Genomic DNA, 14227 nt, shown 5'->3' with positions numbered 1-14227 from the left:
GTAACAGATATACCACTTTGAGGGGATGCTGATAATGGGGGGTGACTATGCATTTGTGGAGGCAGGGGTATATGGGAAATCACTATCTTTCCTCAAAAATTATGCTATAAAACTTAAACTGCTCTAAAAAATAAAGTCTTAATTTTTTTTTATTAAAAAAGTTGGGGGAGAAGGGGCTGCTATCATAATGATGACAACAACAATAAAACAACAATAATTATAGCATGTACTATATACCAGGCACAATGCTAAATAATTCATGGTTTATTTTACTTAATTCTCACAATAATCCTATGAGGTAGATATAATTATTATAATCATTTTACAGCTGAGGATGATGAAGCTTAGCAAGGAGAAGAAAGCAGCTTATGTAGATTCAAATAGCTAATAATTAACTTCAATCCCTAGAAGCTGAAATCAGAGAAATGGTAATAATTTTGTTGTATACATAAACTGAAGCCTGAAAATAAGGAAGACAAATGATAGCTTGTGACTCCTTCAAATAATATTTACCTATATAATGAAAAAAGTATTAGGGGGTGTGGCAGGATATCTAAAAATTCTTTGCTACTACTGGAAAAATAGAAACTAATCCCCATCTCCTTAAATCTGACCTGGCTGTAGTGACTTGTTTGAACAACAGAATGTGTTGAAAGTGATGCTGTCTGATTTCTGAAGCTAGGCCATAAAAAGTCTGATAGTTTTGGGGTGCTTGGGTGGCTCAGTTGGTTAAGCATCTGACTCTCGATTTCAGCTCAGGTTGTGATCGTGGGTCATGGGATTGAGCCCCATGCCGGGCTCTGTGCTTGGTGGGGAGTCTGCTTGAGATTTCTCTCCCTTCCCCTCTGTTCCTGCCCCCCTACTCACATATGTTCTAGCTCTAAAAATAAATAAATCTTTATAAAAAAAAAGCCTGATAGTTTTTATCTGGGCTTTTTTGAGCTTAGCTACCATGATAGAAAGAAGATTAAGTAGCCTCATGAAGAGACTACTTGTGGAGAAGAATCAAAATTCCTAGCCAACTGTCCTTGCCGAGCCCCTTGTCAGCCAACACCAAGTTGCAGTCGTGTGACTGAGACACTTGGAAGTGGCTCCAAACCAAACCAGACCACTTCTATCAGCTGAAAACAACTGAGTGACTTCAGTTGACACCATGTGGAACAGAATTACCTAGCAAAGCTGTGCTCCAAATGTAACTGCTGACCCACAAAATGGTGGGATATAATAAAACGGTTGTTAAAAACTACTAAGTTTTGAGACAGATAACCAGAAGTGGGGGGAAAATTCTAACATTTTAATTCCTACTTATACAGTAATGTCAGTTTATATACACAAATATAAGCATATGGTATGGTAGTTACATTAAAAATAAAAACTAAGATTTCCACCAGGTCCACCATCTAGAAACTAACCTCTATGGGGCTTAATTTACAAATATTAGGATAACTTTGTATAAAAGAAGGATTCTAAAAGTGAGATAAGCTAGGTTTATATTACTCTAAAATCTAATTACTTTCCCCAAAGGTAACATCTATTTATTTTGGTTTTCTACTACAAATTAAAAGCTCTTACGTCACATTTCCAACTTTCACTCTTGGTCTTCTTAATGGAAATAAATTCTTGTGCATTTTCAGGGTGAAATCTACAAGAAAAAAAAAGACTATTAGCAAAAGATTATATTAGTTAAGTCCATATTCCATATGATCTGTCAACAGTGATTATAAGAATCAGGCACTGATTCCTTTCATAAAGAGACAGGCACATGTAAATACCTAAAGAATATAAGTATTGCTAACATTTAAAAATGTGTATGTCTAAATTTATGCAGAAGAAGTCAAAGAAAAGTCTAATATTTTAAATACATTCAGGAACCTAGCTATTCACAGATAATCATCAAGGTAATTCACTTGATTTTTTTTGATCCAAATTTCAGTAAATATCCTTTCTTAAAATTAAATATGCAATACTGCACTAAGCATGCTTTCTTTCACAAATTTTTATACACTAAAGACAAAGTTGAGCATGAGGAATAAGTTTCCTAGAGTTCTAAAACCATATATTTTGAAAATATACTTGTCAAAACCCAAAATAAAAAACAGGATAACCAAAATGCTGTCTTAAACTTCCATAGTTCTTGTTTCAACATCAAAAAACTTCATCTCAATAGCATTAATAAAAAACAAACATTTACTGTTCTTAATAAATCTGTAATCAAATATATTTGCAATAAAAATTGTCTGGAAAATATTAAGCAAAGAAAGAATTGGAGACAAGCACTCCATGGATGTTTTTAGCTTACTCCATATTTAAATTAGAAGGCACAATAAAGTATATTATGGAAGCAAGATAATACTTGCCTCTTAACATGCTTGGCTAAAGTCTTCTTGCTTGCATGAAGTTTATTACAGTAAGGGCACTTGTGCTCCTTCTTATGAAATTCTGTTTCATTACTGTGCTTCTTTCTGTGAACAGTTAGGTTAGACTTTGTCGAATAGCGCTGGTGACAAATATCACACTCAAAGGGCTTCTCACCTGTGTGAACACGTGTGTGGCTCTCATATTTCCCTATAAAAAGAGATAAATTAAAATTAAATTCAGTACATTTAGTACAGTGACTGAAATTCGACAGTTGAATAAAATTCCATGATTAATAACATATTTAATACACACACCCACACACAAAAGTAGAAAAAAGTTTACCTAAATATGTGTCTCAGATAAACCTCAAGACTTACTACTTTGGTCTCACTGCTTTCCTTGAAAACTTGGGTCATAAAAAAGAAAAAAATTATTCATGTTTACACATTTTAAAAATCAAGACTTTGGGCGCCTGCATGGCTCAGTTGGTTAAGCAACTGACTTTGGCTCAGGTCATGATCCCGGGGTCCTGGGATCAAGTCCCACATCGGGCTCCCCCTGCTCAGCAGGGAGCCTGCTTCTCCCTCTGCCTCTGCCTGCCACTCACCCTGCTTGTGCTCACTCTCTGTCAAATAAATAAATAAAATCTTTAAAAAAAAAATCAAAACTTTGGGTAAATTTGCTCAAAATTCTGTTGGCAAATTCTCCGAACTTACTGAGGGTTCTAGAGGGGTGGAGGGTGGGAGGATGGGTTGGCCTGGTGATGGGTATTAAAGAGGGCACGTTCTGCACGGAGCACTGGGTGTTATATGCAAACAATGCATCATGGAACACTACATCAAAAACTAATGATGTAATGTATGGTGATTAACATAACAATAAAAAAGAAAAATAAATAAAATATATATATTTTGGGGATGCCTGGGTGGCTCAGTCATTAAGTGTCTGCCTTCAGCTCAGGACATGATCCCAGTTGGGCTCCCTGCTCGGCGGGGAGCCTGCTTCTCCCTCTCCAGCCTGCTTCTCCGTTTCTGGCTCCCCCCTGCTTGTGTTCCCTCTCTCACTATCTATATCAAATAAATAAATAAAATCTTTGAATAAAATAAAATATATATATTTTTTAATTTAAAATTGACCATCAAAAGTTCTACTCAAGAGAAGACTGGCTGTTTTTATACTTCACTTTTACTATGTATATGCATAAATGGAAAGAAATTTTCAGATTTGACAGTCCTTTTAAAAATACCTTAAAAAGGCAAAATAACATACTTACGTTTCTTATAATACATAACAGTTTTATCTATCTTCCCACAGAAAGTAATCTGGAAATGGTACCACATATCTAGATTACTCAACAAAACCTATACTTCACCACAGCATATTCATGTAAGATCTCTCCAACTTATAAGACATTAGAAAACAAGTAAATCACCTGTACCTGATGCATGCTTAACGCTAAACTGCTAAAGTCAACATATACGGGAAGTATCAAAGAAAGCAGGAAAAGGAAAAGATGAACTGGTATAATGCATAGACATCCAGAGTCATACTAATATGAGATTTGTATTATAATCTGAATACATATCTAAATTCTGTACAAATGTTACAGGTTTCTCCAACAGCGAAAACAAAAACAAACAGACAAACAAAAAAAAAAAAAATCAAGAAATTTTAACATGGACTTTCCAGGGGAAAAAGTTACGATAAAAAATGAAATAAGAAGATATATTTTGGCTTAATTTTAATTTTTTTCCTATTTAGACTAAAATTTTTTCACATCATTATTTAGAATAGAAATTTCTAAAGTCCAGAGACAGAACAGCATCACAGGTAAGGGCACAGACCCTGGGTCCATGCACCCAGATATAAATGCTGGCTCTTAAAATAACAGGCTAGGGGACCTTGGACAAATAACCTTTCTATGCCTAAAAAAATAATCTTTCTATGCCTAAAATCTTTCTCAAGTGAAAGTATGAAATGAAAATATTTACTATATAGGATTGTCATAGGAATAAATGAATCAGTACACATTAAAGCACTTCTAACAGTGTCTGACACTTTATAAACTATCAATTAATGTTTGCTACTATTACTCTGGAATCAAAGCTGTGAACGTGCACATCTAGAGTAGTAGAAATTTCAACGAAGGATACTTTTGAGCAAAAAGCAATAAAAATAAGAAAAAACATATTGGTAAGAACAGCAGTTTTCAATTAAAAGCTTAGCTTTGCTCTGCAAAGTAAGTGTATAAATTTTTCTTCAGGCCAAAGCTAATGTAAAAGTGTAGCAGCATTTCAGTCATATACTCAGAAAAAATTCTATATATGTCATGGAAATTAGAAAAAAAAAATTCCAGACCACTAAAGAAAGATAATAATTATTTTTCTACTTAGTAAAATAAATGAGTTCACTAATCTATTACATAGTCTATGTATGATTAAATTTAATAAACACATAGTATATTACCTAAAAATTAATTCCACTGCACTTACATAAAGAATACCCAGGAAAGGGAACCAAAGTATTTTCCTCAAGGGAGGGGGAAGGCTGACAATTACAGGCAAAGAAAAACAGAAGTATGATGAAAATCTATTAGGCATTTATGTATAGACCACATAGATGATGTCGATGCATTATTTACATACATGTAGTCAAAAAACTCAATGTTTGGTTACCTGTTAAATTAGCTTTGGGATCTTAATTAAGCTAATAATTTAACCTCTCTGAGTTTATTAATACTGCACGGGGTTGTGAGAAGTACACGAGTTAATATGTACACAACGCTTAAGACATTCTAGCACATAGTAAGCACTAATAAATATTAGTCATTTACTACTATTATTACATGGTTACTAGTCACAGTGCAGATATGTAGGTATACTTCAAATATAAATATGGATATAGCTGATTTATGAATACACATTACAATAGATCAAAGTGGGGTTTCAGCTGAGAACACTCTAAGAACTTCACTTTTTCCCCCTGCCATTGTTAAAATGGCCCAGTATTTCTGTCCTCTCTCCACCACTGCTGGGGCATACTCTCCATTTACACATGCATACACATACCCTACCATCACCCCTTCCTCTGCTGCGTTCAAGGGATGAGATTTAACACCGGAATTTATTGAGGGAAAGGTGTTCTTGTGTGTCCCCAAGTGAAATCTGAAACATCACAAATAAGTAGGTTCTATAGAACAAGAGCTGAGCTATGTTATGGTTTAAATCAGTGTTTTACAAACTAAAGGTCATTAGTGTTCATGAAATAAATCCCTTAGGTTGTGACCTAAGGGCAGGGGGAAGAAAAGAATAGAGTAGAAAATACCAGAATAAATTCACGTTAGTTTTGTGCAATTTTTTGCTTCAATTTATATATGAGCACATGTGTAAATACGTATATATAATAAAATTTGCATCTCTGACCCTGAATTATCCAAAACACTGATTTACATTACTTTTTGCAGGATATAACCAGACCATTACTGTTATAGTATCTTTGGGAAAATACTTTGAGTTGATCTTATTCTTTTTCTGTTATTATAATATGGCAGGCATGTATTAGATTCCTTAACCTTTATTACACATCAGTTAGATATAAAGTACAGAATCCAAACATTATTAATATGTACTAAAATCCCACAATTTTAATTTTGAAAAGATTGAGGTCATTGCATGGAATAAAAGGTTTTCCTTGATTGTGATAATTTCCACATTTCATTTTTATTAAACTTGCTTTTCAAATTATGTAAGTGACACACACTTGCGGTAAAAAAAAAAAGTGTAAACAAATCAAGAGTATATAGTGTGATTTTTAAATGATTAACTTTTAAGTATTTTTTTTTAGAATAGGCCCACTCTTAACTGGGCATTAACTGTGTATATTTAGTTAAAAGAAAACCAACCATCTAATGCAAAAATCTCATTTTTATACCCAAGTGAACAAAAACAGCAACTTAATAAAGTCTTCAAGTGTAAGAAAATTTTTTCACCAAATTTTGTATCTTATGCAAATGCCTTTGCTGAAAAGATGTTAATCATTAATAGCATTTTCCTTTTAATTAAAGAATTTTTTTCTTGCTTGCAAATACAAATTAAGTTACATGTAGTTGAATAGTAAAACCATCAAAATGACAAGTTAAAAATCAAAAGCACTTTTAACTATTAAACTTCCATTCTCCTACAGACAGGAAGACTTAAGATTTAACCAAGAAAAAAAATTTTAGCCAGAAGAGCCAAAATTTAAAAAAAATTAATTTAAATAAATTAAGCAGAGTCCAGAGACCAGTGAAAATACATAAATTTGAACGATTCATTATGACATTAAGAATCTCTAAGGTGAAAAAACTTTTTTAAGTTATTAATTCAATTTTATGCACACAGGCATTGCAAGGCCAGTTATCTCTATGGATTTGATTTTCTGAACCATAAAAGAGACACAACTTCTGTGGAAACACTGAACCCATAAAAGTCAGGTAGATCTCCAGGGCATTTTTCCCCCAGTGGGGAAAAATTTGAATCTCTAAAGAAATTCCATGTTTAAAAAAATGGATAGCAGTGTGGGAGGTACTCAGCATAAATAACAGTCAATATCTACATGTTTCTTCTTTTCTTATGGGGTGAGGAGAGATTCAACAATAAATCAAAATGTTTATTTCAAATAACTTTTCAATAAAAAATCGTATTCCTTCAGAGAATAATATACTATGTCCAACCATTCTTGATTACCAAAAGAAAATGCATAATATTAACAAATTTTATCCACAGAATTTTTCTGAAATGAATCCCAATATGAACTGTGTCCCAAACTAAAGAAATTTTCACATGAAAAAACTTGACCTTGTGCTTAAAAATTTATTATTCCCCCATATGGATTATGCAAAATTACCAGTCAGATTTTGTGAGTTTTCACAAAGAGAAACATTGCCAAATTAGCTCATTATTTATTTGATATTGCTAAATCTTCTATTATTCCTTGAATTTATGCATATGGCATACTCTAAAAAATACTTAACTAAAATACTTAACCTTAAAGAATTGTGTCATTGTTATAACTCTAATCTATTAAGAACAAAGTGGAATCTCTGTCAGGTTGGTCTAGAGAGTCACATTTCTTAAAAAAGCTGTAAAGCATTTTTTACCTCTAGAAGAGATTATAAATTTAATCCAAGGAAAGATTTTAGTTCCCAGTAGGAACAATAAAAAAGATAAATTATCCAAATTTTCTCTCTCACCCCATCTGTCATCTTTTCCCTATTTTTGCTTTTTCACCCACTAGGTTTTTTCACCCACTTTAACCTTAAGGGGCAAAGGTCAAAGGACTCTCTTTGCATGAGAATACACTAAGGGGAAGACAGCTGGTAGCCTAAGGAAAAATGTAAACGGATCAGGAGTCCCACTCCAAGCAACTATTAAATACATCAGAAAGGGTAAAAGATCCAAAGTAATGGAATCAAATTAGTCGACTACATATCATGGAGCTAATGGTTCCAGCAGGTCTCACAGCTTATTCATTAATTCTCATAACCCACTCCAAGACACCAAAGTTAGAAGCTTATAAAGAAGCCCAACTGGCTTCTTACAAGTTCAAAGTTAAGTCAGACACCAACCTTTCAATTTAGTTCACTCAAATAGGAGCTTACTGAGCACTTGCTTTTTGAAATGACCTAGGGTATCAACAAGGGACAATAATCAAGACACAAAATTTTCAGGCTTAAACTCTAATGAGAAATAAATAACCAAAAATCTAGGTAGACATTTTTACATCATATGATAGGAATTATGGATGCTATAAGGCTTATTGGAAAATGGTCTTTAAACTGTTTTTTTTTTTTTAAGAATAAAAAGGACTTCTGATGGGAGATGAGAAAGGAGGACATTTAAGAAACAGAGGTCTTCTCCTTCCACACATTTACATTCTATCCATCAACCAGTCCACTTAGCCTACCTATATTCAGTGCAACTCTCTGATCTACCCTCATCCTACAGCCCATTCTCAACGCTACTCATCTAACTAGTCCAAGCCTACAATATCCTTCTGGTCCTTGCCAATTTCATTCTCTGTGCTGAAGCCAGCATGACCTTCCTAAAACTTCAATAGGCTGTCATTTCCTTTGTCAAAGGTTTTTCAAGTTTCTATCACTTACTGGATAAAATCTAAACTTTCTATACAGCATAAAAACCAGGCAAAATTTGACCTCTGCCTACTTGCCTATCTTCATCTATCATTTTCATTTTACCTCCTTGCCCATCTTGAAATCACCCACCCCTCAGCAATTTCCAGAACACAACATACCTAGATGTCTTTGCACATGTTGGTCCTTTTGCCATGTAAATTCTTCCCTATTCTTTAGTTCTCAGCTCTAATGCTATCTGCTCTATGAAATCTTTACTGATTCCTTTAGTCCTTTGTACACTGCAATACGACTGTGTTTTTGCATGTACTCATAAAACTTTAAAATTCTTGAGAACACAGAAGATATAACTTCATTACCTGTTTATTGGTATTAGAGATACTCAATAACTATATTAACAATATGAGCAGCTAGTATTCCTTGAACACCTAAATTTCACACAGTATTTTGAGTGATTCACAAGACTATCCCATTTAATTCTCATAATAACCTCCATGAGAAGGTACTATTAGCATACATTAGCATCATCCCACTCTACCTATGAGGAAACAAAAATACAGACAGGTTAAGTACCTGCCCAAGACCTGGATTCAGAAATGCAGGTGGTCTGACATCACTATAGCTCATGCTTTTTTAACCAATATGATATAATCTCAATCTTCCTCTCTCTCAGTCCTGGGGAAACGCAAGCAGCCCCGTGGGAGACTTAAGCAAAAGAGAAGGGTAGATAAAAGAGAGGTATAAAGTCCAATGCATTCAGGAAGGCTGCAGGTAAGTCTACAATGTGACCTATTGATTCTCACAATTATTTGGGCTGCCCTCGGTTAAAAAAGCTGCAAAACACCTTCCTCTTAGTATATCAGGAACTTAATCTTGAGCAGTGTTTTCCTAAATTGTGTGCAAAGAAAGGTAGTGGGTTTTTTGGACATTAAAAGAAGTACCACAAAAATGTCTTATGATAAAATTATTTGAGGAAATACCAGACTAAATGAAATTACCAACTTTCTTTACTAGAGAGTTTGACAGAGTTATTACAGACTATGAATTACAGTATATAGGTTTTCCAATCCTACTTGAACATAGAACTCTTCTCTCTTAAAGTATCTCACAGCCCTAGTGTTCAATAGGACAGTTCAGAAATCTAAGTGTTGGGGGCCTACAATGCCATTTGTGACCTGACCCCTGCTCATTCATCTCAAGTCAAATTAGGTCAAATTAAGGCAGAATAGAGAGGCATGTACTAAAATATAAAGTTGAAGAAGCAGAATCTACTGAAAAGATAATGTGCTCTCAGGTATCTGAATCCAAAAATATTCTCTTCTCACAGTACTTGTTTATAGCTCTACGAGAGAGAGAGCATTTGTCCAGCCTGAGTGTAGCAAGTTCCTTGTATTCCTATGCTATGCTCTTCCAATTGAGTTACTCATGAAAAGTTATTTTACTCATGTTTTAACAGAGTCTCAAACACAGTAAAAACAATGATAAGGAATTATTAAATTGGACTGTCAAAATATTCTGATTTGGATTCAAAGGCATAATAAAAAGCAAAAAGAGGTTACCACTTATGCTATAGTGTGTACTGTCCCATATTTTGAGAACAAATGATTACCAATACCTTATAAAATCATTCCACCTAAACCAATAACGTAAGTAACTCAACACTGCAAAATACATGGGGATATATTAAACTGCATAAATAATATTACAAGGTCAAACTGCACTTAAATGTTCCTTTTAACATTATATGTGGCGGACATATTTCACAATTTCCTAACTTTGATTTATATAGAAATAGTTTAATTGCTGCAATTTAAAAGTTCACATTAGAACAGTTCATGTAAAACACCTCCAAAAATTATTTTACTAGCAAATATTAGACCTCCTGAAATTATATGTTCACTGACATAATTTTAACTTAAGCTTATAGACCACATTTCCTGGCATATATTTTCTAATAAAGGAAAAGTTGATTTATTAGTTATTATAATAACCAAAGACTACTACTAATCAAGACGTTTCCTAAAGACTCTATCTACAGAATAAATTATATCCAGTTCGGTTTTATTCTTAATTACAAGCCTAAACTGAAACATTCCAATTCTAAACAGTACTAGATACTAGAGAAGTGACTGTATTTCTAACTCAGGTATAGCCATGTTCAAGAGGAAATAGTATACAAATTATTAAACTGAATAATATAATTTTCTATGACTCAAAAATGGCACTTATATATGAAATTAAATCAACATATAAATCAAAGCACTACATTCACAATTATTAAGTCGGGAGTTTTTTCATACCAAATATTTGAACTAATGATCTATCACCTTTTAATGGAACATGAGGTAGGGAAAATAAAAGCTAATAAAAACAGTTAAATTCCTGAATCAAACAAATTTAAAACAACAGGATAAAATATGTATTGACTATCAAATACCCACCCTAGTTAAGTATTCCTTTCAAAAGTTACCTTCAAAGTTTGGTTTTTCATTATCACCTTTAAAATACCAGGAAAAATTAAGTTATTAGAGACAGAAAACAATCTTTCTTTTCTTACCTATGCGGTCAAATGTTTTATCACATTTAGGACATTGCAATATTTTTTTGTTACTGTTCTGAATGACTACAGGAGTTAACCCCTCATGAATATTTCCTACAGAATCACCAGCCTCAGGTTCCTCTTCTGCATCATTATGATCTTTTTCACTTTGTTCTTCAATGTCAGAGTATTCATCTGACATTTCCTCCTCTAGTTCATCTTCTTCAGCATTATATTCACTTCCAGGGTCCTCAGAATCATTTCTGTCTGACTTTTCCTTATCAAAATTTTCTTGATTCAAATTGTCTGACCCATCACCACTTTCTTGTTCATCATCACTGGTGTCATCAAACTTAACAGGACACTTCCGATTCCTTTTCGATCTTCTTGCGGAAAAACTTCTCTCCAGCATTTTTAACCCATGTTTTTTCCCTAATAAAAGGGACCTATGGGTTTTAGCCAAATGGTTCTCTAAAGACTTTTTATAACAAAAATGTCTACTACAGAATTTACACTGATGATTATTTGATAGTCTTCCAGCTAATTCACTTAGTGTTTCTTCTGGTGATGACTTTTCAGCCAGCTCAGACTGAAAAGTGGCAACATTTTCATTATTTAGCAACTTAACTGCATCTATAATGTCCAGAAATTTTGCTGCCTCTAAAACAAGAGGTATTTCATATTTGTACACAAAAAATTCTGATGTGTAAAGAAATTCAAGCAAATGCTGAAAAACTGAGTGTGTTACGTGATCCAGGGTGACAACATCAGTGCTTGGATTTTTGCTCAAACACGCATGAAAATAACTACTGCCAACAGCAACAACAACTTTATGTGCACTAAATTCTTTTCCTTCTACTATGATAAGTAAGTCACAGAAAGATGGTTGCTTCTGCCTATCATCATTTAAATACTTCAGCAAATTCTTGTTATACTGCAAAGAACTCAAAAGTTTTCTCTGATCTGGAGAGGGAGGAAGTTCCTGGTAACAGTGAAGAGCTTCAGGAATTGGTCTTTCTGTGGAATGAGTATAGGTTACTTTGTCACACTCCACTGCAACATTGCCTTCTGAAGAATCTTTATGATAGCCTAGATGGATCTTCTCGTCAAGATTTGAAGTAACCTTTCTCCTTTTCTTCATTGCAGTACAACAATTTCAGAACAAGAAACTTCATAAGTGTCTTAAAGGATTTATTTAAAAAAACAAAAAACTAGATTGTCTTGGTTAACAGCTTCTGGAGGGGCGTGCCCGAGGGTTTCATGGTCTGCAAAAGAGTAAGAACCACGTAAAAAAACTCCATGGCAAAACAATGCTAAATTAATTATTCACGGCATTCGTCTACTAATCCTTTCTAAATCAGAACTAAATTATGATAAAGTCACACCTACTCATGGCTAAGATTTTAGCGTGGAGAACAAGAAGGGCCGGGTTATAAAAGACAGCCAACAAAAGAATAATTTTAAAGGAAGCCGCAGCACACCTTTCAGGCCTGATTCACGAACAGGGTGGGAAAAAGGAGGGCTGAAAAGGGGAGGGATCCCTCCAAGATCACTGAGGGTGCAGGTTAAGGCGCGCTACATTCATGGTTTAGGGGCGCTGGGCTGATGACAATAAGGCCGTCGCGGCCGCGAAATCCATGTCTCTCCATTAACATGCCTTTTTCCAGGGCGGGCAAGGCACCCCTCCTCATGGACAGAGAGTGTCCCCCGGCCAAAATCACCCCGCAGGAGATGGCCCCAGGAGGGGCGCAGAGCAGGAGTAGGGTCAACCACAGGTACGACTAAAGGAAGCAGAAGAGCCTTCCCAGGCCCTGCCCAGGCGCAGACAGCGCTCGCCGACGCGAACCCGTTACCCTTCCCACCCCAGTTTCCCTGGGCAAACGCCCCACAGATCCATTACCGGGAACCCAGGGCTCCCCCGCTGGCTCCCAGCCGCTGAGCTCCACTGTCGGCGCGCTCTCTCCAGCGCCTACCCACTTCCGGGTTCAGCCCCCCACCTCACCCTCCCTCTCTCTGCTCCTTCCCCTCCCAGAGCCTCACCGCCTCCACAGCCACGGAACACGTCAACCGCGCGCAGCCTCCAAGCCTCCCGGAGAGACCGGCGCGCGGCCCTGCGCCGACCACTGCGCATGTGCGCGCGCCCGTCTTTGCGCATGCTCTGTAAATTCTTCTTGCTCCCTAGAGGAACCTAGCTACGCCCCAAATCCGTTACTCCGGGTTTTCGCGGTGGTTTGGTGGCCTACTGTGATTGAACCAGAGGGAGCTTTGCAGGAAGCTTCGCTGGGGAATGGCGGGGGGGTGGGGTGGGGAGACTGATGAGGAGTTTAGTATAAACTGGGAGAGGCACGATAGCACGAACGGATTTCATCCTCGCCGATATATTTAATAGTTTGTGATCAACCACGCAGCAACGGACAGAGGCCGGTCTTAGCAAACACACTGCATCTAAAGAACAGATGTTGATGTCCTTTCGGTTTTTTTCTGCGTTAAATGGCTAACGCCGTTGCTCCTAAAATTATTTTTTAACTTCTTAATGTACACAGAGAACATTGGAAAATGTACATGTAAGTATACAGCTGTTAGGACAGGAAAGGCAGCCAAAACAAAAAGAAAAATCCACAAGAACAACTTGTGAAGCCGGTACCTAAGCATTTCTGACAGAGTCCCAAGGGATGTTGATATTGCTGGTCTGAGGACCACATTTTTAGTAGCAAGGTCCTAGATCAGGGGATTTTACAGAAACAAGGAAAATAAGAGACTGAGGCCAAATAGAATGGGGTAACCAGACTGGTGACGCCCACTCCCTCCACTCCACCCATCACCCCCCCCCCCCACGCAAGGTATAGCTGGGAACCTAGAAGGGCCACCTCTCTCAGTGAAAGAACTTGTGGGGGTGGAAAGTTTCTCCTACAAAAGACGGAAACTCGACTGACTCAAATTTTCTTTGATTTGAAAATGGTTAAAACTCTTAATGAAAATTCCTAGCAAAAGTACTCACATGAATTCCAGACAAGGATTCCTATCACCTGGGTGACTCATTCCCACAAAAACCAGCCGTCTAAAATGAGAGTAAATCAAAAACGAGAGTAAAAGAACTTTAAAAACAATGTCTATAGGCTTCAGATACTGGATTTTTCAAAAACAGAAATTTGTATATTTAAAATATTTTTAAAAATAAAAGAAGGAAAGTAAATAAATTA

At 35.8% G+C, this 14227-nt stretch overlaps 1 protein-coding gene across 1 annotated transcript in view; it reads right to left on the bottom strand.

The window, feature by feature from the left end:
• The window catches only part of ZBTB41 (zinc finger and BTB domain containing 41), a 43106-nt gene extending 30089 nt beyond the window's left edge, over positions 1-13017 (bottom strand). Inside the window, exons 1-4 of the mRNA XM_028120381.2 lie at positions 12928-13017; positions 11046-12292; positions 2358-2565; positions 1573-1642 (exon numbers count right to left, since the gene is read on the bottom strand). Of these exons, the coding sequence (XP_027976182.1) occupies positions 1573-1642; positions 2358-2565; positions 11046-12168 (1401 nt within the window). The 5' untranslated portion in view covers positions 12169-12292; positions 12928-13017. The remainder of the gene's footprint in view (positions 1-1572; positions 1643-2357; positions 2566-11045; positions 12293-12927) is intronic.
• Positions 13018-14227: the final 1210 nt, after the last annotated feature.

Source organism: Eumetopias jubatus, unplaced genomic scaffold (assembly GCF_037043125.1).
Source record: "Eumetopias jubatus isolate StellerSeaLion01/CBP00866 unplaced genomic scaffold, mEumJub1_p1.0 scaffold_12, whole genome shotgun sequence".
Taxonomy (NCBI): Eukaryota; Metazoa; Chordata; class Mammalia; order Carnivora; family Otariidae; genus Eumetopias; species Eumetopias jubatus.
The sequence above is the reverse complement of the archived record's forward strand: the minus strand, read 5'-3'. Positions and strand labels throughout refer to the sequence as shown.